The sequence below is a fragment of the Protopterus annectens genome, chromosome 14.part0 (genome assembly GCF_019279795.1).
Source record: "Protopterus annectens isolate FY-2018-M chromosome 14.part0, PAN1.0, whole genome shotgun sequence".
Lineage (NCBI taxonomy): Eukaryota > Metazoa > Chordata > Ceratodontiformes > Protopteridae > Protopterus > Protopterus annectens.
The window spans coordinates 499,923,955-499,951,410 of NC_056748.1; the positions used below are offsets into that span (position 1 = coordinate 499,923,955).

Sequence of the window (27,456 nt, forward strand, 5' to 3'; positions counted from 1 at the left end):
ACCGACCAATCGGATCCGACCCACCCCCGGGTCCAACTCTGCCCGGCTCCGAACCCGAGAGTCGGATCGGAGAAGGAGCTATGGGGGTGAAAAAAGTGGTCGAGGCCCCTCCCGGATTGGGGGGGGGGGCAGGAGCACTCCCATCTGCATCTGGGCCTGGATGAAACGCCTCATCATCCGGTCCATATCAGCATCTGACATTGAAAATGTTGACCTGGATGAGGCCACCGAGGCGGACCTAGAGTGCCGCCTCGGTGACCTCGATAGAGGTCTAGTCTCCACCTCCTTGGGTCCAGGAGAGAACCGGGGGGAATGGAGACGAGGAGGAGGAGATCTAGAAGCCAAAGGAGAGGCACGCTTAGTCAAAGGGGGGGGGGCCGAGACAGGTTTCGGCCCGCCTCTTGTGGTGCCCCTCCTTGTGCCTCTCCTTGTCCCTCCTGGTCTTCCTATCCTCTGGTTTCTTGGTGGGAGGTTGAGTCCCTGCCGGAGGAAGGGAGACCGACTTACCTGGAGAGAGCTGCTGACTAGCAGGGGAAGAGGCCGAAGCAGAGTCAGGAGGGAGAAGTCCCGCCAGAACCAACTTCGACCTCCGCTCCATTAAAGCCCGGGGGTTGAACCCTGCACATATGGTACAACCAGATGACAGGTGTTCAACCCCCAGACATTTAACGCACAGAGTGTGGCCATCGGCTGGAGAAAGCTTGTGGCCACACTTGGTACATTTGGAAAATATAGCCTTAGGGGCTTCTGACATGTCTACACCCTAACAGGCCTAAAACAAAACGCACACCAACACACACAACTACGCTAAACCCGAGAAAAAAATTAAACTAAAGGGAGGAGAAAGCCTAATAACACTCACACTAGTAAAATTTTTAGAAGAAACAGAAATCTTTCTGTCAAAATATACTTGAAAAGTACTTGCTAATAGGAGCTCGCAAAATCAGTCAGGTACTTGAAACGCAACAAACGAAATCTGAGGTCAGTGAGGGCTTGGCAGGGGATTATGGGTAGAGGGAGGAGCTAGGAGCTCGGATCCTAAAGCTTTTGAACTGCCAGCTCGGATCCGATGTCGGATCCGATTCCCACAGGTTGCAGACAAATGAAGTCTGCCTACTTCAGATTATATTTTTGCCAACAACATTTACTCTGATAATATAAAGGCCTATAATAGGTATTTTATGGCAGGTCTCGCATGAATTGCTTAATTCTTTTACCCTGTGGCTAAATAGTACTACAGATTTTCTTAGATTTACTGTTCGTGCTTCTGACTCCTCTGTTGATTTTTTAGATGTGCATATTTCAAAATAAGTCTCTTGGTGGGCTTGAAACAAAAATGTTCAGGAAACCATGCCAAAGAAATACTAAATTACATAGAACCAACATGCATCCGACTTATAGCTATCGTGATGTGTTGAAAGGACAATTTTTGAGAACCTCAAGATTATATACGAATGATAAGAGTTTGGATAACAGGTATGAGTCTCTTAGTAATGAATTTCATGCAAGAGGTTATACCCCTAATGAGGATGTTGAAACCGACTCATGTTAAGGAGTTACAGTCATTACATGGGAAGCTCTATTTTTCGGAATGTGAATAGGAATAATAAAAGCTTGCACCATGCTCCCAGTTGTTTACAAATTGCTTTTACCTGTTCAAACAATAACAATGATATATGCAATGTTATGAAAAGGAATTGGCTGATCCTTTTAGCAGATGAGGGTATAAGAAAGATTGTAGGTGAACAACCACAGTTTTATTTTAGGAATGCTTAGAACTTAAAGCAAAGGTTTCAAGAATAATATGGAGTATGAGCTATGTGTTTTTTCTTCTAGATTTCGTATACACCCCTGTCATTGCTGCAAGGCATGCTCTTACATCTCGGACACCCCTTATTTTGTACATTCTACCACTCAAATCAAGTATGAATTTAAATTTTACGCCAATTGTAAAAGCAGAAATTTGGTATACCTTGCAATTTGTAGATTGCTCCTGTTTTTATGTTGGCATGACAAACAAGTCTGAAAGAAAGAGTTCTTGAACATGTCAGTGAAATCAGAAGAGATTAATACAAATGCATTGTACAAGCATATTAAATCTAATATTGGTCACACTTTTTTGTTCAAGGTGATTCAGTTAACAAGTAGAAATATCGGGGTGGTTTAAAATAATTAAATTAATAGAACAGAAAATAATGAATTAAGTTGGATTTTAATTTTACAAGCTGACAGGAATTTTGGCTTGAATAACAGTATTCCCCCTCAGACCTAATCTGAAGACACACAAGGTCAGGCATTAGAATGTTATGGTGATTATTCTATAGGTGTTGGTATTTTGTGTCTTTTTTTAACTGAGTTGTAGTATTTAAGTGCATCTGAGTGCTTAAGTTTATTCAGTCTAAAGAAGGGCTTATGCACAAATGTGCTCACTGCCTTGAATACATTTTATTATTTTAGTTCAGCTGTGCTGGTCATTTCTTCGTTTTTGTTTTACATAATGTCCCAGGTCACCACCTGCCAGCCTTTCCAGCACTACTTGTGCTGCAATGCTACCTCTGTACAAGAATCAAATCAAAAAGTGAAAAGGTCACACAACAGTCACATGGTATAAATATAAAGATGATCCTGGCAAACCACTCTTCACTGTGTAATAACTTAAATCACCATGAAGGAGGGTTACAGGAAATCTGCAAATTACCCCTTAAGGACAGACGTGTCTCAGCAACATGGTTTCTAAATGTAGACTCAGCACAAGTGTTTCTAAATGTCCACTGACTCTTTATAAGTCTATTAAAACATTTAACGCCAATAACGCCATACCTACACAGCTGTAGACGTTACAGTGTTTTGCCTTTTTTTGGACTTAAAGTACAGGCAGTCCTCGGGTTAAGGACGAGATCTGTTTTTTAGTCTGTCCTTAAGTCAAATTTATATTCAAGTTGAAACACATAAATGGAACATTCTACTGTACTGCAATACAGTACAGTAGAACGTTACAGACAAAACAAGATATGTTAAACTTGCCTCTTTTTAAGCTTCACTTCACATTTCTGTACCACAGGCATCACCCACAAATCTTTTCCACTCTTTCCTGAACTTTTAGACTTCTGCCAGACCTATTACTGTCATGTAGACCCTAGTGAGCCACAATGCCATTTGTTCATTCTACTGTAGAGTACAATAACTGCTTCAATACTGCGTACTGCACAAGCCAGCAGTCTTGACCAACCAGATCAACAACACAGCGATCTCTTAACCAACTGGAAAAAGAAGTTATGTCTTACCAAAACGTTCCATCTGTATTGCAGATCTTCATTCATTCATTCATTACTGATAGAACTTCGGTTCTATCCTTGGAACCGACACAGCCGGTACCAAGCTTGGGCCAGCCAAAACCTCTCAGCTAAGACCTACCCACAATGCCCCTCTCAGTCTCTTCAGATCAAGTTTGCCCACCCTTACAGTATAGAAATAATAATAGTGATAGTAGGAGGCTCTGTCTGAGCAGGTACCTTAACTAATAAAGACAACCTGGAGTTCAGGCAGGGAGAAGGAGGGCAGGAAGTAATGAATGAATGAAGATCTACAACACAGATGGAACACTATGGTAAGACAACTTCTTTATCTGATGTGCAAATAGTCATTATCCTTACTGACAGTACTGAGTCCCCAGCTACTAGAGTCCTGGGTGGCCCTAAGGAAGGACATTCCTGAGCACCAAAGAACCAAAAGATGCTTGCCCCCTGGAAGCCAAATCCAGTTTGCAATGAGTGACAAAGATATGAGGTCTTGCCCAAGTGACTGCTGTGCAGATATCATCCGTAGAGGCTCTGGAATGAAAGGCCACTGAGGTAGCTATCTATCTAGTAGAGTAAGCCTTTATTTTGGAAGGCAAGGACACTTTGTTTTGATGGTAGACTAAAGTAATGGCGTTTCTGAGCCAAGATGATAGTCATTTTGGAAACAGGCTTACCCATTCTGGGTCCTGCAAAGGTCACAAACAATTGATCCATTTTTCTTAAAGATTTAGTTCTGTCCAAGTAGAAACGAAGTTGCCTATGAACATAGAGGGTATGCAGAAGGTATTCCCCTCTATTTGAATGGTGGGAAAAGAAAACCGGTAGGTCAATAGCTTGGCTAATGGAAAAATCAGAAATGACCTTGGGCAAAAAGGAGGGGTTAGTACGTAGAGAAAAAATCAAGTTATGGCCTCTTGACACTTAAGGCCTGCAACTCAGATAATCTTCTCGCTGAGGTAAGGGCTACTAGAAGTAGAGTTTTCAAAGACAAAACATTTTTATCACAGGAGTTTGAAGACTCAAAGGGAGGGTTCGTTAACGACTGAAGTACCAAAGTTAAATCGCATGGCTCAATAGGAGGCTTGACAGGAGGATTAATATGCAATACTTCCTTTCATGAAGGTTTTGCACAGTTGGTGTAACATAACAGATGAATAGTCAATTCCATTGTGAAAGTTTTCAATAGCTGCTAAATGCACTAACTGTCAATGCTGAAGCTCATGCATGCAACAGGGTAGTGAGGTATTGTAGGATCTTCTGAACAGGCATGGAAAAGGGGTCCATGTTATGTTCTTTGGCCCATCTAGAGAACCTAGTCCACTTACTGGAATAAATTTTTCTGGTGGAAGGTTTGTACAGAGCCAGAAGGATCTCACGAACAGGGATGAAATATAAGGTAGCCTGGCAATCATCGGAAATGGAGAAACCAAGCTGTGAGCATGAGGCTGTGGAGGTTGGGGTGAATTAGTCCCTGAGGATGAGACAGCAGTCCTTGGGACTGATCCAAGATCCACGGGCTGTGAATCAGATGAGGCCATAGGAATGGGAACCAGACTTGATGCGGCCAATAAGGATCACTTTGCTTCTCAACCACTGAGCTTTCTGTAGAAATTTCGGGATGGGGGAAAAGGCGTACAGTAGACCCGGGGACCAATCGTGCATCAGAGCATCCCTCGGCGACTCCCCCTGAGGGAGGACCAGGGCAAAGTAGCTTCTGCATTTGTTAAGGGGTGCAGCAAAAAGATCACAGTAAAGCCTGCCCCAGCAGCGGATGATTTGAGCCGCTATTATTGGATTGAGGGACCACTCCATGTGCCATCACAATGTTCCTGCTCAGGTTGTCTACAATAAGATTGGAACTCCCAGGAATGTGCATTGCTATGAGAAAGCGGCTGAAAGCCATCGCCCAATGCCAAATTCTCATGGTTGCTGGACACAGGGGGTAAGACCTGGTTCTGCCTTGTTTGTTGATGTACCAGATGACTGACATGCTGTCCGATTGAATTGTAATGGTCCCAGAAGGAAGGGACATGTGGAACACTTGCAATGCTAAGAGAACTGCCCTTAATTTCAGAACATTTATGTGCAAATTGGCCTCCATGGGAGACCAGGTGCCTTGGACCATCCTTCCCTGGAAATGCTCCCCCCAACCCTAACATGGAAGCATCCATGGTCACTGTGGCCCTGGGCTGGGAAAAACAGAACAGTCGACACCAAAGATTTGCTTTTGGCTTCAACCACCATAGCATTTCTTTCTTGCAAAGGTTTGTAAGGCATATCATGTGGTCGAGTGGGTGGGTTAAGATCGACCATTGTGATGAACAATGCCATTGTTAATAGTCTCATGTGCAACCTAGCCAGTGGTGCTAAGGTAATTGCTTGCTGCCACAGAGCCCAATAGTTGTAGTACAAGGCATGCTGGTACAAATCTCTGAGGAAGGAGGACTTGAATCTGGTTTCATATTTTTAAAAGCCTGTAAGGAGGAAGGGAAGCTTGACAGGATGTTGTGTCAAAGATTGCTCCAATGAATTCCAGTGCGCTTGTTGGAGACGTGTGATTTGTCTGTGTTGATCGAGATACCTAGGCGAAGAGCAAGGCCATGAATGTAAGAAAATGAGAAGATTCCTGGTCGTAGCGGTAAGGAGCCAATCGTCTAGATATGGAAACACCTGGAATCCTTGTAGTTGCAGATGAGCTACTACGACTGCCATACATTTGGTGAACACTTTGGGGGCTGTCAAGAGACCAAAGAGCAGTACCCTGAACTGATAATGATTGGCTCCCAGCCAGAAGCAGAGAAATCTCCGGGAGCGTTTGTCCATCTTTATGTGGTAATATGCGACCTGGAGGTCTACAGAGCACATCCAGTTGTCCTTCCCCAGAAAGGAGAGAATGGGCTGTACCGTGACCATCCAGAATTTTTGAGGTTTGATTAATCTGTTTAGTAAGCTGAGATCAAGGATTGGTCTCCAGTCCCTTGTCTTTTTTGGTACTTAAAAGTACCTCGAGTAAAACCCGGATACTCTTTGGTCTGGTGGGACTGGTTGGACGACTCTTTCTTAGCAGCTTTTTGATTTCTAAGGCTGCAGCCTCCCTCTAACCGGGTGGAACATTGGGGATTTATTTTATGGGTCTGGAAGTAAGGTCGGATGGGATATGATAGTCTCTGGATATTATTCTGTACACCCACGCATCCATTATGAGTTACCAGGCCTGTAGGTGCAGAGAAAAATGACCACCAACTGCTTCCAGAGGAAAGCAAATCGGGCCACTGTTCAGGAGCGCTGGAAGGGTCGGCCAGAGAAGGAATCTCTAGTGCCCTGGTTGCGCGGACCCCCTCTGCCCTGAAAGGGGAGTCTTCTGGATGAGTTACCCCCTTTGCCCCAGGGGGGATTGCTCATCACGAGTGTCACAAAAAGATTCTTGGGAATTCTTGAACCACAATTTTCCTCTCCTCTGATTCCTGGAGTAGGATCTCTGGGGGGTGGAAAAACGTATGCCCACAGCAGACAAGGCCTTTCCATCCTTCTCACTGCATGATAGTGTCTCTTACTTTGGGACCAAAAAAGGAAGATTTAAAAGGGTCTGCAAAGACACAAATGCATCCAAGCATGCTGTCTCAATGTCCGATGTGGCTGCTCGAGCTTCACCCTCGGTAGTGTGAGAAATCAAGTGCATCGAGGAGTTCGACATGGATTCCAGAGTAGCTAGCTGAGAGCCAACAGTATCACGCACCTCCTCAGGCAGCACCAATGCCAAAGAGGCAGAGATTTCAGAGATTAGGTCTCTCTGGAGGCGAGTAAAGTGTGCCATGTAATTCAGCGACCAAATGGCAAATGTTGCTGAAGCGTAGACCCGCTTCCCCAGTCTGTCCATAGCCCGAGACTCCCTGTTTGGGGGATGAACAGTGGAACTATCATCTGCCAGTTCCCTCTTGGTGGCCACCTCCACGACCATGGAATCAACTACCAGCTGTTTGGACCACTTGGGTTGGTCTTCAGGAGTGAACAAAATTTTACCTGGCCTCCGGGGGACAGGTTCTATGTTGTACGGGGCCTTCCAGGCACGCTGCACAATAAGTCTAATGATCTCATCCACAGGTGGGGTCACCCAGGAAGCAGATGGTCGAGCACAAAAAGCCTGCAAGAACACAGATTTCTCCGAAGGGTTGGAGGACTTCCAGTCTCCCCACTGCTTGAGGATCTCGAGAATGTCTCCAAATGGGACGTCTTCCGGGGGAGAAAGTGGGGACCCTTCCTCATCATCGTAATCGGTGTCTTTGGTGATGGATTCCTCAGGGGACTCGAGATGCTTCCTCTTGCAGAGTTTCTTCAAGGGTAGCTCCCCAGTGGGGTATTCTGAGGACTCCGGGGAAAGGGTTCCCCCTTCAAGGGAAGGTCTTGTGGCTCCTGTGCTCGAGAACCCAGAGTAGGGGGTGGGAACAGCTGCATGTTAGAGGGGGGTTCTGGTGCCAATGCCAATGGTAACAACTGCATGCCTGTTGAAGCAAGAACCCTCTCTATCACCTGGAAAGTAGGCCCACCCGGGAGATGGGAGCCCGGAACCAGGGGCTCACTCTGCCCTGAGGAGCCTGCCTCCAGGTGAGGAATTCTGAGAGGACCAGTAGCTGCCGGGAGAGCCGTGGCCATAGACGGCGCCACAGAAAAAAATCAACACTGAACTAGGTGCCACGGTGCTGACAACCCAATCACTGCTCCGAGAGTGTGCCAGTTCCAAAGGAGCCATTGCACCAAGGGTAATCGGTGCAGACAGGGAAGCCTCTTCTGTTGGAGCTGAGATACAGTGCACTGGATGGCCTTGGGTATTGAAGTCTGACACCTGGGAGGAGGTCTGAGAAGGATAGACAGGGGAATATGCCGTGAGAGCTTCCATTCCAAGAGGAGGGAAAGCCTGGTCGGGGGTGGGTAATCCTCTAGCTGCCAAAAGCTGGTCCACAATCCTCACATCTTATTCTGAAAGACTCCTGCTGGATCAGAAGGAAGCTGCCGATGGAGATTCCAGTCTCTAAAGAAAAAGACTAAATTGTTGTCCCAAAAAGGTGTCATAAGAGGGAGAATACCTGGTTCTGGGAAGGTACTCTATCTTCGGAACCGGTGTCATTATCAGTGGAGCCGTGTAAGACATCGGCACAGTGGCCGGGGATGGTGTGATGCAGGTACAGTGGTCGGAGCCTGTGTCATAAAATAAGATCTGCGCCGAGGAGGATGGTGCTGAAGCTGGTACAGTGGTAAGAGTCCGAGTCATAATCAAGGACGGCACCAAGGGAGAAGACAGGGACCCTGGTGCCGAATCTGTCTGTGTCGATAGTGTGGGAGAAGTCCGGTGTCGAGACTGTTCCGAGGAGGACGGGGATGCCGGAACCTTAAGACTCAGTTTCGCCTTATGCTTAGGAGGTGGTGAGACCCCTGTCCCAGAAAGAGCATCTGCGAAGTATTGACTTCAGCATACCCTTTAGAATAAGCTTGTTCTTGCGTTCAGCCAGCATGCGGTTGCTCAAGCTAGAACAAATGTCACAAAATAAACACACCGGGTGTGAGTCAGAATTGGGCATCTTACGCCTGCACTTATCACACTGCTTGAACCCAAGCTTAGCCTTATCCGACATTATAACACTAACACTAACTACCAAACAAGAAGATAAAGGGATAGCGAAAAAGCTTTTTTTTTGTACAGATAGCTAGGAAAAGAGTACCAACAATAGTACTAAGAAATTCCAAAAAAAAAGTAAGAGAAGGGCCTACTAACGAAGGGAAAAGGAAGTAGTACCAACAATGGTACGAAAGAACTACCAAGGTAGTGGGTAGGTTTTAGTCAGGAAACAGGAAAGTAGAAACAAGAAGTAACCTTAGACAGGAAAAAATGGCTAATAAACAATAAAAACTACATTTAACCACAAAAAAGCTACACTTAGCTTGAGAGAAGGCTTGGCACGTCTGACAAGGAACGAGGTAAACGAGATGTGAAGAGAATATGTGAGGGGCATTGTGGGTGGGTTTTAGCTGAGAATTTTTGGCTGGCGCGAGCTTGGTACCAGCCATGTCGGTTCAGAGGACGGAACCGAAGTCCTATCAGTAAGGAATGAATGAAAATTTACATAAATCAGATCTCTTGTTCCCCATGAAGGTGGAAATAACTGGTCTAACAAGACATGCAATCAAGCTTCATGAATGGGGAAAAAGAAAGTACAACAGAAATCTTCATTTTAAGGTAAGAGTTGAGCAACTTTATAAAGACTTATTTATTTTCACGTTATTTCCAACATTGTAGCAGCCCATTCTTATCTATGGGTCGTCTGTACGTTGGATCTCTGTAACAAGGGGACTGCCTGTCAACAGTTGGTGGCCATTTTCTGAAAACAATCAGATTTTACTACATTAGATTACCCTCCACTATTCAACAGGCTGGTTTCACATGTTCCACTTGTAGATGCCACCTGTCTCACTGCAAACTCCAGAGACTTGAATGTGAATGATTTATTTTAACTTCTACTGCTATCTTATCTTTTTCACAGGTCATTTATCAAATCACTCCTAACCTACCATTGACCAAGTCCACCGATCACCACACCACCTCTGGCTCAAGTGGATACATTAGAAAAGTTTACAGCAAGGCACAAAAAATCACTTCCACCTGTTCCTACCCCAGCCACCCCCTCTTTCTAGATTAGTGTACTTTAAATACCATCTCTGGTCACTCATCTTAACTGAGCAAGCAAACTATCTTATCAATCATACAATACCATACAGCAAAGCTAATCTTAGTCACCATCACCACACAATCATAGCATAAATCGAAAGCTTAGCTTCTAAAATACGGAATGTGATAATACATTTCAAAGACAAAGAAGCAAGCTGCCATTTATCGCTTAAGACAAGCCCAATATAACTGTATGCACAACTAAGACAGTGCAATATTTTTGTTTTGGAACATACTTATTTCAAAACTTAATCTAATAAACTTTAATGGATTGCCATTAAAAAAGTACCTTACAGTTTAAAATTGGATTTATATAAGTTCTTCTGCCAGTTTATGTATTTATTTTAGTGCATGCCCCATGTAAAACTTACTTCAGCCTCAGAAAGGGCCTTAGTTGTATCAGGTTTGCTGTACTTCTCCTGCATGTATGGTAACCATGACATCTTAAACTTCTTAATGTACGGTTTCACATCTACTGTCCCAAGGGCAAACCCACAGATACCATCTTCATCTTCAAGAACAAAGCAGTAATCAAGACTTAGAGCAAGCAGACCACCAACTAATCTGTGAAAGGAAAGCAACAGCATCTTTATATGAATTGCAGGAACATAATGTCAATAGTTAACAGCAACTAATAACCATATATATCCATTTTACACAGTTCAAGAATCAAGTTACATGCATCAACCACACATGGTTTCCACAATAACCTAAGAATATATAGAAAAAAAAAATTAGAAAAATCCAAGTGAAACACTGGAAGAAAGAAAACATCTAAAATAATTTTAAGCAGCTATTTACATGTTTCCATCTACACACTTCTAGCCACGCACCAGCTCTGTGGTGTAGTGGGTTGAAACCCTGATAATGAACCAAATAACCAGAATTTGGGCAGGTGAGCACAGAAAAAAAAGAAAAGACAAGACGAATGGGAGTGACTGACTGATCTCTGTTCATCCATCCTGGGAGAAAGACCAGTAATTATGACTGACTGCCAGTGCAGACCTGCAAGGCTCTGATCGGGCAAGGATTGTGAATTTAAGAGGCTAGGTGCTCACAAGCAAGTGGGTGATAAAACAAAAACATGCATGGTAAGCACAAATTAAGTTTTGAAGTGAGATGGGTGCACAGATCTGCCATCTTGGGCAATGTTATGGCCTAAAATAGAAATATCCTTATTGCCTGGGTGCCAGAGAAACCATAATACGTTTCCTTGGCTGCCTGGATAATGGCCATTCTGGTCTGCTACTGCCCTCACACTGGAAACTACCAGAATCAGGGAAAAAAATGGGCTCAAACCCTCTATGGGAAGCCTGATGGTTAGCACAGGAACAATACCAAACCAGCAATCATGAGGACCGTAAGATGCCTAGCACGGACACCAAAATCTTGGGAAAAAAATTGGGCATTTCAGTAATACTCATACATGCAAAGTTCATATATTCTATGCTGCTGCAAAAAATTGTAAAGATATTGTACAACTTTTCTTCATAAAAGGAAATCAGCAGCAGTATACACCTGCAGTGTTGGACTTAGAAGTTACAGTTTAGCTAATTCAAATACCATTAGAAAAGGACCCTATGAGCATAATAAACTGTTACTTATTTTATTTTACATTTGTTTACTGGGGATGTCTGACTCGGCCAGTGACCCTTTTCAGCAGAGGCCTGGGGAGAAAAGCTCCATTACAAAAACGCATTACAAACAATACAAGAAATCGATAAATAACCATACCTAATTTTAGTAAACATAGGAAGTAAATAGTTTACAAATAAATAATAGATACTGAGTAATACAAAGTGGAAAAAAAGAAAGCTAACAAACTAGCATGAAATACCCTATGCCACCATACAGAAATGACTGATCAACAGATCAATATCATGGCACTGGTGACAAATATTTATGAGAAACATATATGGTACATGAACAATATGGCGGCTTACTGCTATGCTAATGTTACTTGTTCTAAACAGTGAAAGCTATGGCAATATTAAGGTGAAGTAACAAGGAGGAGGGAATACGTTGAAAATGTAGGAAGCTTGAGATAGGTAGATAAAAACAGGAGCAACAGTGAACATGAGATGGAGAGAAATTGGAATTCTGTAAGAGAAGGAATAGTCTGAATGTTAGAATTTAGTATGGGAAGAGGCATTTTGGTTCCAAGAACAAAGACAGAATGATCAGCCTGGATTAGTGCAGGAGCAAAGCCAGTTTTCAGTTAGGCGTTCCTTAAGCAGTAGTTTAAATCTGGATGTGTTGCTAGAATTTAGTATTTTATGATGCTTGGAATTCCAGGACTTGGGTATTTGGAGGAAGAATAGACCGTTACCGTAACAATTATTAGATTTAGTTACTTTGAGTAGTAGTTTGTTGGAGGATCTGAGTGGCCTGCCTTTTGAGTAGGGCTGTACTAACCGCTTGAGTGTTGTACAGGTAGGAGTAGCAGAAAAAATAGTTTTCACCTAAGCCAGAAGGCTGTCAGAGTTACAGGTTCTTATGGTATGCCTCCCCTATCTTCCACAAGGACAGTGTGACCCTGCGCACTCAACCGTTACTTCATGCCCAAAGTGGTCAATGAGCTATCATTAAATCAGTCCATCTGCCTACCCACTTTCTTTCTCTCTCCTACCAATGACAGTGAGAGAATACTGCATTCCCCGGATGTTCACAAGCAGGTAAGGTTTTACTTGGACAAAACTAAGACCATTAGACAATGTATTCAACTCTTTGTATCCTTTCATCCCAGAGCCCTGGGCAAGGCAGTCTCCAAACAATCTCCTGTTGGATCAGGAAAACTATTTTTTTCTGCTACTCCTACCATGGCAAGGATTTACTTCAGGGGATAAAGGCACACTACTAGGGCGGTAGCATCCACCAAGGCCTTCTTCAAGGGCCTAGACACAGTCTCCATCCTGGAGGCAGCCACTTGGTCCACTATACACAGCTTTACCAGACACTACAGATTGGGTCATTTCTCCAGAGCCAGAGTAGGTTTCAATAGGGCAATCCTGCAGGGATTCCTGGAGTCGGCTACCTCTACCTCCACCCTTCCTGAGCTGTGGTACTCTCCCACAGTAAGAGTATTGCACTACCAGCAAGATAGTTTTCCATGTGCACATTTGTAGTGATGCAGAACTAGCTGGCTCGAATGGACCCAGTGTGAGTTTTTCCAGGATAAAGTTTAGGTCCCAAAGCGTTGGGATAGGCTTCCTTGGTGGTCTGATGTGCAAGATCCCCTTCAGGAACAATTTAACATCTAGCCTGGAGAGTAAAGGAGGGTCTAAGGGTAAGCAGGCAGAGATAACAGAAAAGTGTACTTTCACTGAAGAGTATGACAGGCCTGCCTTGATAAGCTCACACACACAAGCTAAGACTAGAGGGTACATTCACTAGAAAAGGATCCTTGGCAAGGGATAATAGAAAGGGGAACCGATGCTGCCTTGGCCAATAGGGAGTCATTAGCTAGATTTTTGGACTGGCCCTCCTGATTTTCAGGAGGATGTTTTGAATGAGAGGAATGGCATAAAGAAATCGTCCCTTCCATGAGATGGTGAAGACATCCACTCTCCAGGCTAGTGGGGAGTGGTCCTTGGAACAGAATTTTCTCAGTTCCCTGCTCTGGGGATAGGCAAATAAGTCTGTTTGAGGTGTGCCCCACTGGTGGACAATGTCTAGAAAAACTTCTCTGTGCAACATCCGCTCATGATGCACAGGGAATGATCTGCTGAAAGCATCCTCTTAGTGGTTGTCCTGGGATGGGATGTAGACTGCCTACAGAGATGAGTTGTTTTGTGAGGTTAGTTCCCAAATCTGCATTGCCAGTCTGCAGAGGAGGAGGTAAGACTTGGTTCCCCACTGCTTGTTGATGTACCACATGAGCGTGTTGTCATCTCTGAAGATTTGAAGGGAGCCTGCCTGTAGTAGGTGGAGAAAAGCTTTAAAGGCTAAATGAACTGCAGTCATTTACTTTACGTTGATGTGCTTTCTTCAAGAGGGGTGCCTGCCAGCGTTCTTGCATCTTGCGGCACTTCATGATAACCCCCCCCCCCTGCCAAGATCCGAGGCATCTGTCTGCATATGCTGAACTGGTGTGAGTAGGAGGAGAAGGCCTGGGTTCATCTGAACTTCTTGAATCCACTAACTCTGCCATTAGGCAGGGTAGGAAGGGGATCTGGTACTCTAGAGGGGGGCTGTGTTGGGACCACACATTCTTTAGATACTACTGTAGCTTCCTCATGTGCATCCTGGCTAGAGGTAGCATAGAAATAGTGGCTGCCATAAAACCCAAAAGATGCATGAATTGTTTCGCTGACAACTGGTAGGTCTAGATAAGATCCTGGAAGTGGTCTGTTAGGGAAATTACCTTGTCTTGAGAAAGGAATGCCTTCATCCAATCTGTTCAGATCCTGCATCCCAGGAAGATTTTGTCCTGCTCTGGTGTAAAGGATGATTTGGGAAGATTGAGGGTAAACCCCAACCCTAGTAATTGAGACATGGAAAACTGCAGAGGGTTTTTTAGGATGTTTTCTTTCTCTGCAAGAGTGAGAATATTGTCCAGGTAGAGGTAGCTATGAATGCCGTTGGTCCTGCAGTAAGCTACAGTGGGAGCTAGGCATTTGGTGAAGACCCTGGGTGCAATGGATAAACCAAAGGGCAATGCAGAAAAAGTGAGAACAGGGCCCAGCAGAACATACTTTATGTGAGTGGGCTGTATAGGAATGTGGAGGTAGGCCTCCTTCAGGTCTAGAGTAGCCATGAACGCTGGGGGTGGCAGTAGTGAAAGGAGGGTCTGAAGGGATAGCATTCTGAAGGAAGGGACTTTTAGGAAGATTTTTTTTTTTTTTTTTTAGAAAAGCAAATCCAGGATTGGCCTCCATGGTCCATCCTTTTTTGGTACTTGGAATAGCTCCGAGTAGAAACCATTTCCTTCTGGTCCTGAGGAGACAGGTTCTATGGGCCAGTAAATCCTGTATAATGTGAGGAATAAGGTGTAGTTAATTTCTTGGGGTGGGGGGTGGAATGCTCCGTGGTATGGGCCTCTCCTTCCAAGATAGGAAATATCCCTTTTCTACTATTGCCAGAACCCATCAATCTCAAAAGGGCAGCCAGTGGGGGAGATGGTAAGGAGGACACACATTGTTGGTACCATTTCTGTCTTGAAAGGGCGGTCTGTGGGTAGGCTGGGAAGAGGCGGACCTGGAACAGGTTTGCCTCTTGGTTCCTTTTCTATGCCTGGAAGGAGTAGCAGCATTGGAGGGGGTTCTTTGGACATAGGAGGTCTTAGCTGGACAGTTTCTGTGGTATTTTGGTATAGGATATATCAGAAGACGATTAAAGTCTTATAGCTCCTTGCTCTTCTCCTGAAGGTTCTTAAACAGTTCAGCAGACTGTTTTCACAACAGGAGGTTGTGGTCTAGTGGGACATCTAGAAGTTTAGATTTGAAATCTTCAGGCAATAGTTGTAGCCAAAGCCGTGAGTATCTGCGAAGCACAGATGCAGCAGATCTAGCAGAAGCCTCTAGTGCATCATAACTGCATCTAATAGAGTGCCTGGCTACCTGGGATGCCAGGTCAGTTTTGATGCTACTACTGTCTTGTTGGGAGAGTCAGGCATGGAGGATATAAGTGTAGATGTTTGGGATACCAAATCCGAGGCATACTTAATCATATGGGTTTGGTAGTTAATGGCTCTGAAGGCTAGGGTGGAGGAGGTATAAACCTTCTTGCCCAGCCTGTCCATATTCTTGCTATCGTCAGTAGGCAGAAGGGACGTGGATGGAATCAGTCTTGACTATCAATGCAGGGTCCGCCAAGGGGGGATTTACAAGAAATTTGTGGTCATCAGACAACTTATAGAAACGATTGGGTCTCTTAGGAGCAGGTGGCTGAGAGTCAGGATTTTTAGATGCTGATGCAAATGCATCTAGGTATGCAGGTATAACTGGGGGGATGGCAGATGGTGAAGGAGATTCAACTTGCAGCAGCTCAAAATATCTTTTTCAGTTTCAGTCATTTGTGAAGTATCCCATTCGAAATACTCTTTCATTTTAGTAATGGTTTCCCCAAAAGTGATGATTTCTGTAGGAGATTTCCCTTCTATGGATTCCTCATCTGGGGAATAGTATTCCAGGGGAGAAGCTATTTGTGATGAGTAAGAAATAGACTCATCTAATGATGAGGAAAAAAACCTCCTCTTCTTCTTGTGAAGAGGGAGGTGTCATAGAAGTAACTGAGGCAGGCTCTGGCCTAAGCACTAGGATAGTGGGGAGAGGGGGGTGAAGAGGACAAGGGCTTAAGGGCCATGAAGTCCTGCATCAATGACTGTGTAAAAGCGTGCCAGTCAGGTAGCCCTTCAGAAGAGGGAGAAAGCCGTTTGCTTTTTTGCTTTCTTTTTAAAGGGTAGTTTTGGGAAAAGGTCTAGTTTCAGATTGCTGTATCCCAGACAGGTGCCCAGTGGAGCCTGGTTCCCCCTAGACTTCGGCAGAAAGAGACATCTGAGAAACCTCCGCGGACATGCCAGCTGGTACTTCAGAAGCAACTTCCTCAAGGAGAGCTGAAGTAGACGGCTCTAGCAGACGTCCCTCAACCCCTACATCTGCGGTCTGCAGGACGTCTGACGACGGAGTGGCAGAGGTAGTAGGCCATGAAATCTTGGCCTTTTAATGTGGTGGTTCCACCTGGGCAGCCAGTTCAGGATGCATCCTAAGCGTTAACTTTTTAAGCCTCTGATTTTTCAAATATAGATTAAGGGCGGCTAGGCTGCTTCTAAGCATTTTAAGGACAAAGGATCGGCCAATGGCGCAGGAGGTATGGTCGTGGTCCTAGCCTAAACAGAATATGCAATGGTCAAGGGAGTCCTTATGCGGAATTTGACATCTGCATCAGCATTTAACTTTCTTGGCGGATATCAGCTAAGAACAAGCAAGCAAACCAAGATCAAGCGATAATAAATTTTAAGAATTTCCCAACGGGATACGTAGCTTTAGACATCTTGATAGTAGAGGAGCGATGCGATCGATCTTATGTTAGATTGTTAAAACAAAAGAGAGCACTACTGTTGTGAGTCCTCAAAATACAATTTATTCCAGGTATAAAATGTTAGACTGTGGCAGAAAAGTTCTGAGGTTGGTGCGTGCAGACGTCACATTTAAGGTACCTGGTTTATAGCCCTGCATATGACCTCCCATGTACCAACAGCAACCAGGCTTAAGCTTTTGTATAGGAGCCAATGTTCAGTAAGAATACTGCAATGTGGGAATAGGACGGACATCATAAGGACCAAGAACAGTGGGAAAAACTCCACAAGCATGGTCGCATGGCTTCTAAAGTAGGTACTGTTCTCACACCTGAAAAACCAAGAGACACAAATAAAATTTTCAAGGGTATGAGGGTATAAACCTGAAGAACTTCCTTAACAATTTCTAGTGACAGACCATCTAAGAAAACAACCATAAAACTCAGGGTATTGGCAGCTGAAGATGGGTTTGCAGACTATTTTCTGAAGATTAGAACACATCAATGTAAACCAGAAAGAAAGGCAATGACTTCCCTACTGCAATATTAATAATGTTGCAAAAGAGAAACCTGGATAGCAGGATGCCCAAATGCAGAAGTTTAGGAAGCATAAAGCCTGTGGGTTTTTTAGAATGGCAACTTTCTTCAATAGTTTCAGACGTATAAATGATACATAAATACACACACATCTGTTGATGTATATCTATGTGTATGTACATATATATGTGTGTATGTATATGTATATATATCTATATCTATATATCTATATCTATATCTATATCTATATATATATATATATATATATATATATATATATATATATATATATATATATATATATATATATATACACACACACACACATATATATGGGTCTAGCCTGTATGAATGAAATTACGTTTCATTGAATTTTACTTAGCCAACTCGACTTCTCCGAAACTGCATTCAATTGAAAGCATGGACTGCCAAAATCCTTTCCCTGTGAAAGGAACCACTTGGCCACCAAAGGAAAAAACCTAAACGGACCAAAAGTAAACCCACCAAAGTGGGGGGGCTTCACCCCTCACACCCCCTACTTAAATATACCAACTCAGAGAATGTACTACACTGAAGAGAGGGCAAAATTCACCATGGTGGCCAAGAGATATATACACACACATATACACATGTATGTTAAGCTGTCTGGTTCTATTCTCAGCTAGAGGGTCTTCTGCGTGGAGACATAAGTGAATTGGCGTACCTTCCTTGAAGGTTGTGCGTCAGGGCTAGCAACTCTGCACGTAAAAATCTGTGCACCAATCATTAGCGGACCGGAGTTCCGCTGTAGCGACCCCTAACCAGGAAAACCAAAAGACACAACAAATATATATATATATATATATATATATATATATATATATATATATATTTATACACACACAAACATGTGTGTATATATATATATATATATATATATATATATATATATATATATATATATATATATACACACATACACGTACGTATATATATATATATATATATATATACACACACACACACACACATATATATATATATATATATATATATGTATGTGTGTATATTATATACATATACACACACATATATATATATATATATATATATATATATATATATACATATATACACACACATATATTTATATATACAGAAACACACAGAGAGCAAGAGTGTGTGCGTGCGCTACATATAGGTATACATATAAATGTACTTATCACAGCTATTCACTCTGGATATAATAGTTCTTGCTGCCTTACAGATTTTAATGGAGATGACACGAGAAGATTCTACTTGCAAACCTTGGCTACCACAGTATTCCAGTCTCTCTACTTCCTTGTGATAACTATGGACTACTCAATATTCCCTGGCTTTGGCTCATCTGTCTTGCACAAATTTCTATAATTACTTTTATATAACTTTTGAGTTCTTCTATGAACAGAGCGACTTGGTTCAGATGCCTAACCAAGCACTTCAGCTTCAGAATGCAGAAATTTCTCACATCTGTATTTTTTTTCATCGCTGTAAATCTACCATACGGTTTCTGCCTGTGCTGAATTCTTTCCAGTCATTTTCTTTACACGAGATAACAATACAACTTAAGCAAGCAATATGCTTTTTTACCTTTCCAGTAATAACCAAGTTGGTGAGAGAGCCTCTGTAATGGAAGTTTCCTATATGCAAGGCAATCCTTGGCTAAAAAGATGAAGTTAAGTATTTTTCCTGCAGTTCTACTGATAACTGTGACTGCATTTTATTAGCTTCCTATGATATTTGCTGCATCCCTGCATTTGTAAAAAATATTCTACTGCTGTTTAAGTATTTACAGCACTGCATCAGATAGTCAGGGCTGTAGTATCTATATTGTGTGGTGGTCTTAAACTTGGGCTTAAAACCATACATCTTACATTAAGAAGTTTTTCTGCAGTCTTGTGGCAAAAGTGTATTGATCTAAACCTATCCGAGTTGGGGATATCTGGTTGAAGGCTTAGTGTTTTTTCCTGACTGTTAGTTAACTTAAAACCTGCTCCTTTTGCCTGTATATAAGCCTCATGTATGTGCAGGTTTTGGCTTAATTGCTCAGAGCTGCTCACTGATTGCTGGCTACGACAGAGTTTTCCAGTGAATCTGTTTACAGCTAAAGAAACCCTCTGCTAAAAAGATGAAAATAAGCATTATTTTGCACTTCTATTGAGAATCATCTTTGCATTTTATTAGTTTTCTGTGACATTTGCTGCACTTTAAATACAAGAAAATTGTACTTTTCTACTGCTGCTTTAAATACTTATTACACTATCTAATAGTGAGGACTATTGTACCTAGGACTGTGTAGTCTTCATACACTTGGGCTCCAAACCAGCCAATTTACATAAAACTTTTTTCTGAACTCCTGCGGCAGAAGCATGCTGATCTAAACCCGAGTTGGGGATTGCTGGTTGAAGGCTTATTGCATGCTTTTCTGATTGGTAGTTAGCTTAAAACTTGTTCCTATTTGCCTGTGTATAAGCCTCACATACCAGCGAAAAGTAAACCAAACCACAGGAAAAATGCTCCGATTAACAAACCACTTTATTCACGATAATCCTTGGTGCGTAACATACACATACACTTTTCGTTGCTAAAATCCAGCTAACTTCCTCAGAAGGCAAAATAATGCAAAACACAGTGTTTTTAAATAGTCAATCTAACCCATAACAAATGAATTAATCCATTAGTTTTGCTTAATTAGAAGTAGGCTTAGTAACACAATTGTAACCCCTGGTTTGCATAATAAAGTTATATATGCAAACCGGGCTTTAGTCTTGATTTAAAACAAACAAGTGTTAGTGAATATGTAAAAGAAAAAATATTTAAAAGAGAACATATATATTAAAAAGAAAGAACACTGCCTCCATTATTTAAACGGCAAGCACCACAAGGGAAACTAGTTGTTTTAATGCCATCGCTGTGTCAGCAGAACGTGTTTAAAAGAGAACATATATATTAAAAAGAAAAAACACTGCCTCCTTTATTTAAACAGCAAGCACCACAAGGGAAACTAGTTATTTTAATGCCATCGCTGTGTCAGCAGAATGTGATACTGATATGGCTTGGGTTTAAAAGATGCTTACATTTTGCATTTAAGATACTTGCATTAAAAATTGACAAGGAACACCCACCCGCTTAAGTGTAAGGGTTTAGTAACCTTAATTAAAACATACACTAGTTTAAATATACTCAGTTTGGTGGTAGTGTACGATAATAAAAATAAAAATAAGAACAGAAGTGTGATTCTCTATATCTCAACACTCAAACAATGCATAGCATTGTAAATCGAGTTATGGTTAATACTCAATAACTAATAAATATATGGATATATAGTTTAATGTAATGACAATAAAACAATATAATAACAATAAAACATGCATAGTAAACAGTAATAAATAATGAATTAGTTTAACTAGTAATTAATGGATATTAATATATACATATGTATAAGTTCATTATGTTTATTATTATTATTGTTATCGTCACTGTTACTCACTGTGATCCTTTATTAATAGCCTTAATCTACTCTAGTTTTTTTTAAGCTACATACAATGAGTACAACGGCTTGTAAATTGTATCAAATATTGAACCCTAGTTTAAACCAATTTAAAACAATTTAACTATAATACCTAAATATTAAATATATTGCAATAATTAATAAATAGTAAAATAATTAGGTAAATAAATTAGATGTTATAATTTATTTATTATAAATTTATTACTATTATATTACAATTTAAAATTTATTTAAAAAATATCCTAAAACATTTCAGAATATTTCAAAATTCCAACAATCTATCCTAAAACATTCCAGAATAATTCAAAATTATAACTATCTAGGACTAGGCAAGTACTTCAATTAAGTGGTTTAAAAATATTAAAAATGTTACTAATGTTATCTTTCCAAGTTCTTTAATCTTAAAATGCATTTAATAGACGACATCTCGTTAATACCAGGGAATTGGTTGGCATTTGTTGTCAATTGCCAAATAAGTTCCTTCCATTCCAATTTTAATGGTTCGTATGGACACCTAGGATCTTCTGTTACCTGGTCAATGATTTTAAATTTAAAAGAATGGCCTTCGTTCAAGTGGCAGTGCCTGGCTAGGGCATTTTCTAATTTCTCTCTATTAATACTGTATGTATGTTCGTAAATTCTTTCCTGTAATTTTCTATCAGTTTTCCCAATATAGAAGGCTGCACACTTTACGCACTTAGCCATGTAAACTTCTTGCCGGCTACTACAATTAAATTTAACTTTTATTTTATAAATATGATTCTTTATTGTAAATGTGCAGCCCTCTTCAATAAATTTACAATAACTGCACATATTGCATTTGAACATACCTCCATTAAGTCTAGTATTAGTATTTTTAAATTGTAAAATTTCCTTGAAATTCTGGCCTCTCCTATACACAATTTTTGGTTTATCAGGTAATATATCCCTCAAGTTGGTATCTGACACCAATAAGTGCCAGTTTTTATTTAAAATGTTCTTGATGTCAAATGCATTCAAGTTAAAACACGTGATAAGACTACAAGCAAATGGTGTCCTTACTTCTTTCACTACCGTTTGAACTGACTCATTATTTTCTAGTACTGACGTACCTAGTATTGGTGAATATACCCCCTCCCATCTCTTATTCTTAACTTCAGTGGTTATATTGTCAATAAATTCACTGGGGTACCCCTCTCTGGAGGAAGAATTTTTCAAGAAGTTGACATTCATCTATAAAATCCATATCATTTGTTATCATTCTTGCCGCCCTGACTAATTGGCCTTTTACGACCGCTTTCTTTTGAGAAACTGGGTGGCTACTTGAAAAATGGAGGAATGTATTAGAATAAGTCTCCTTCCTGTAAATAGTAGCTGTAAATCTTTCATTAGTATAATCTTTTCTTAGGTTAACATCCAAATAACTAATATTGTCCTTACTGTATTTGGATGTAAACTCCAGAAAGTCAGTACTATCATTAAAAGTGGAAATAAGCCCATCTATACCCTCTGATTGATCATCATAAATCATAAAAATATAGTCGAGAAATCTTGTATAAAAGGTAATTTTATCTTTAAACATTACATTTTCAAGTACAGTCAACCTCTCCCAACGTGCCATTACCAGAGTGGCAATACTGGCACCACATGGGGACCCCATAGCAACCCCAATCTTTTGATGGTAAATTTCCTTATTGAACAAAATGAAGTTATAAGAAAGGACCATATCAATTAATTCTCCCACAAGCTGAATTTCACCAGTGGGTGCCCCTAATAGTCTCAGCATATCATTGACCCATTCTATTGCCTTATCGTGGGGTATACACGAGTAAAGGTCTTTAACATCAACTGTAACGAACAATCCTGTATTTGAGAATTGTAAATTGTTAATGGATTTGAGAAAAAACCATGAATCTTTCGAAATCTGCTTTTCTAATTTGATATATTTTTGAAGAATTTTGTCAATCACTTTCGCACAGGTATAAGTCATGCTACCCCTCCCATCCACCAGTGGTCTCATAGGTGGGTCTTCCAGGTTTTTGTGGACCTTAAGGATCCCAAACAGGACAGGTGTTCTAACCTGTGATTGCTGTAAGTAATTATATAAATCATTGTCTATTCTCCTTTCAATGAACAATTCCTCGTATAATGACTTAATTCTACTAGCTGCTATGTTCATTTCATTCAGGGATGATTTAGAGTAGGTGTTACTTTCCAGTATCGTTGTCATTCTATTCTGGTAGTCACTACTAAACATTATAACTAACCCCCCACCTTTATCTGGCTTCATGACGCGGATAGGCGCCTGCTTTAATAGGTTTAATAAATCTCTTTCTTCCTTTGTCATGTTGTATTTATACCTATTTTTGGTTTCCTTCAAGTTCCATAAGTCTGCTTCCATGATTTTTTCAAAAAGCAAAAGTGAAGGGTGGAGGGGAGGATTGTACACACTTGATACAAAAAAAATCAGATCTTTCACTAAAATTCTACCCCATTAAAAATAATAAGTTCAACTTTCTTGTGAAAAGTTTCAAATCTATTAAAGTGTGCACAATATTAAATGTGGTGCTTGGTACAAAAGTGTAACCCCTACTCAATAAATCCACAATTTCATTACATATGAACAGGCTAGTATAGTTGTAAATCTTAAAGTCCGCTTTTGAGTTAGTTATAACAGTACACTTCGGGTGGTAGTATCTAGATGTCATGGTAGTGACATCGTTTACTACCACTTCTTCCTCCTGTTCCTCAAGTTCCTCTTGTTCTGAAAATTGGAACTCGAGGCTGGACTCCGAAAATTTTGGTTCCCCATTCTTGTTTGGTTATTGCTGTATTGGTTAGATCTATCCAAGTTACCAAAGTCTCTCAAGTTATTTCCACTCTTAGTATTTGCTTGCTGGGCCAACCTCTCACTCCTCCTAACATCACTGTCTGTGTTAGGTGTTGACTCGTGTTGAGGTGCCAAGTCAGTTTGGGGGGTGTTGCATATTGGGGCTTACTCCCGGACCAGAATTAGTATCAGTATCCAAAACAATATCTTGTTCGTTCGAGGCCATATTGGGAGGTCGAGGAGGGTGGGGGTAAGCTTTACCCTCACCATATTCTTTTAAGTCCCTATTAATTTTCTTTGTTTTGGTACCGTTCATCTTTGACAGATGGACATCTATACTCAAAAAACATCTGTCATATTCGAATTGGTACCTAGTAAAGTTCATGTCAGCTTTAATCGAATTGTCAAGTAATTCTAGTTCGTTCAGTAAAGTGTCCACCATTTCTTGGTAATGTATACAAAAAAGTTCTAATAGTTCCAAGCCGTGTCGATCAAATAGTGCTACTTCTAATTAAGCAAAACTAATGGATTAATTGATTTATTATGGGTTAGATTGACTATTTAAACACACTGTGTTTTGCATTATTTTGCCTTCTGAGGAAGTTAGCTGGATTTTAGCAACGAAAAGTGTATGTGTATGTTACGCACTTCAAGGATTATCGTGAATAAAGTGGTTTGTTAATCAGAGCATTTTTCCTGTGGTTTGGTTTACTTTTCGCTGGTTTGTGAAGTTTGGACTTTTTTATAAGCCTCACATACCCAACCCCTACAACTCTAGGAGCAACTAAGTTGCACACTGAGCAGCTGAAACCATACCCAGCACTTAGGTGCTCTAGAAGCAACTAAGCTGGGTAATGAGAAGCATCGCTCTATTGGTTAACGTTAGACTATGCAAAGTATAGTTCCCATTCAGTCTCTGTGCTACCAACACAGTTCACTTTATTTAACCTATTCCTTTTCCTGATAAAACCCTCAGTTAGAAACTGATATTATGAATGGGCAGTTTCTTACCATCTCTGTATCCACCCTGATGGACATGTGCATCCTAAGGCAATGTAGTACGTCTCATATATACTGACAAGCCCTTAACCCTGAGACAAAAATACTATCTGTAAAAAATGTAGTTGTACTATGATAATGGAGGGAAGACTCTCACATACAGACCATTCTAATGCCAAACAGGCTGTTGGCACGCGCACACACCTCCCACACTAAATAAGGATTTTAGACAAACTCTTAAGCGGAGGTAATAACTAGTAAACTTACCAAAAATTCAGAGGCTTCCCAAACCCTGCCTTCAGAAACCATATATACACACAATAAAGCAATTACAACACATAATACACACATTGGTGTATCAACAAACAAGCCCATAAGGCGAAACAACTCAACACCTAACATACTGGTCATTGCAGACCACAATGAAACAGACTGATGTCTCCCTTCACTAGGCTGGATAAAGACAAGGTTACAGTTAGCTGCCAATCACATGCAAGGATCTGCCAGATCACACAAACACTCAAGTCACTCTGCCACAAGCACCAGTATGACTAACATAGTCCATGTAAGTGTGAATGACACGAGACGTACATTCCTGGACTATATGAAGGGAGACATGATTGAGTTCGCAGATTGTGTCACAGGCAGGTATGAACCTAGCCTTTAGCAGCATTCCAACTTCTCCAACAAGGATGCCACAATACAAACAAAGACGACTGACTAACAATTAGCATAACTTCTAGTGTCAGTCCAGGGTGATCTAATATTTGTTAGCCTGGGAGAACATGATAAACAAGCCACACTATTTTGCCAGAGATGGTCTGTAACGGTCTCCTCTAGGCTTTTAGACACTAACAAAGGCTTTAGCAACTCCTACAGTGCATTTTTAGGCAGTGTAAAGTAACCAACCTCTCAACCAACAAAATCTTCTGTCAATAAGCTCGAGGTACTACTGCTCAATGCTAGGAGTCTAAAAAGAAATTGCACTCCCTAGAAGCATTCCGAACCTTTGAAAATGCACGTCTGTGCAGTCATTGGACAGGATTCAAAGCCACGGAAAACACCCGAGGCATGCAAGGCTGCAATAGCTTCCATAAGTTCAGACCAACTGAGCAAAAAAAAATACAAAGGAAGAAGTGTATCCATCTTCATAAAGAATAAGTGCACCGCAAGACTGGTCAAATAGTGAGACCATCTTAAGCCTGACTAGCATCATCTGTAAGGTCAAGGAAAGAATTGTTACGGAACTAATTAGTGAGGACATAGGTAATCTCCAAACTCTGGCCCCGACGCAGTTCAGTTTTGTCAAGCACAGATCATGTCTATTAAATCTGGTTGACGTCTTTGAAAAGGTGAACAACGCAACAGATTAAGGAAAGACCATGCATACTGCCTATCGTGACTAGACTAAGGCATCTGCCAAAACTCCCTACTCAGGTATTAGAGAGAGAAACTCTTACCTGGGCATACACCCATGTGTCACCAGGTGGGTAGCCAAATGGCTCAACAACAGGACACACTGTCAAAGTGGATGAATTCACATCTAGCAAGAGGCTGGTCATCAGAAGTATACCACAGGGTTCTGTACTAGGCCTTCTCATGTTCTGTATTTATTTTTCAGAAATCAAGGCAAATTTAGACAGCCTTTGGCTGACCAAGTTCGAGGAGGACTGAAAATTGGGGACAATCAGTGAATCCCCAAACAATACTGATATACTTTCAGAAAAGAACAACTCTGACAAATGACGAGTGCCAAAGCCATGGATTGAAACTAAATGCAAAAACATGGATAATTATTCCCTTCATTTATTTATCTTTGTTGACTGGGAAAGTCCAATTGTGACGTGCTCATTTTCAGTGGAGGCCGCAGAGAAAAGCTCCACCACAGTACATTTATATTAACAAGTGAATTTCTCACAGTTCTTAGAAAAAAAACAGTTACATTTCTCATGAAGGAACAAACCTAAGTGCAAATTGTGTGCGTGTATGTGTCTGTGTATATATATATATATATATATATATATATATATATATCTATATAAATATAGATTCATAGGTACGTAGTAGGCAATTGGCCCAAGGGCCTACGTAAGCCACACCAGCAAGGGTCTATGGCTTACGCCACCCAAGAAAGTTATTTACCTGTGCCACTGTCGAGCAGACACACAGAAGTGATCCCTGGGGCGTATTTCCCATTTCCCATCCACTCTACAAAATTTTTCTTGAAGAGTGCTAATGAAGAACTTTACTCGACATAGATGGTTAGCTTGTTCCAGAGAATAGGAATACTCTGGAACAGGAATCTATCCCTCCAGCGTGTCCTGTTTATTGTGGTGACAAGGATTAGGTTCCTAGAGCGTGTAGCTTGGAGGGATTGGGATTTCTTAAGGTGTAATATGTCCAACAGCTCTGGGTTTGACATAGCTTCATACATTAGGCAGAGATCACCTCGGAAGAGGCGATATGCTATGGTGTAAAGCTGGAGTTTTTTATATAGTGTGTATGTATGTATGTGTATATATATATATATATATATATATATATATATATA

General features: G+C 41.2%; 1 protein-coding gene across 1 annotated transcript in view; it reads right to left on the reverse strand.

The window, feature by feature from the left end:
- The window catches only part of OGA (O-GlcNAcase), a gene marked incomplete at its 5' end in the record, with an annotated part of 1,599,409 nt that overhangs the window by 299,243 nt on the left and 1,272,710 nt on the right, over positions 1-27,456 (reverse strand). Inside the window, 1 exon segment of the mRNA XM_044056260.1 lies at positions 10,389-10,581. Within this exon segment, the coding sequence (XP_043912195.1) occupies positions 10,389-10,581 (193 nt within the window).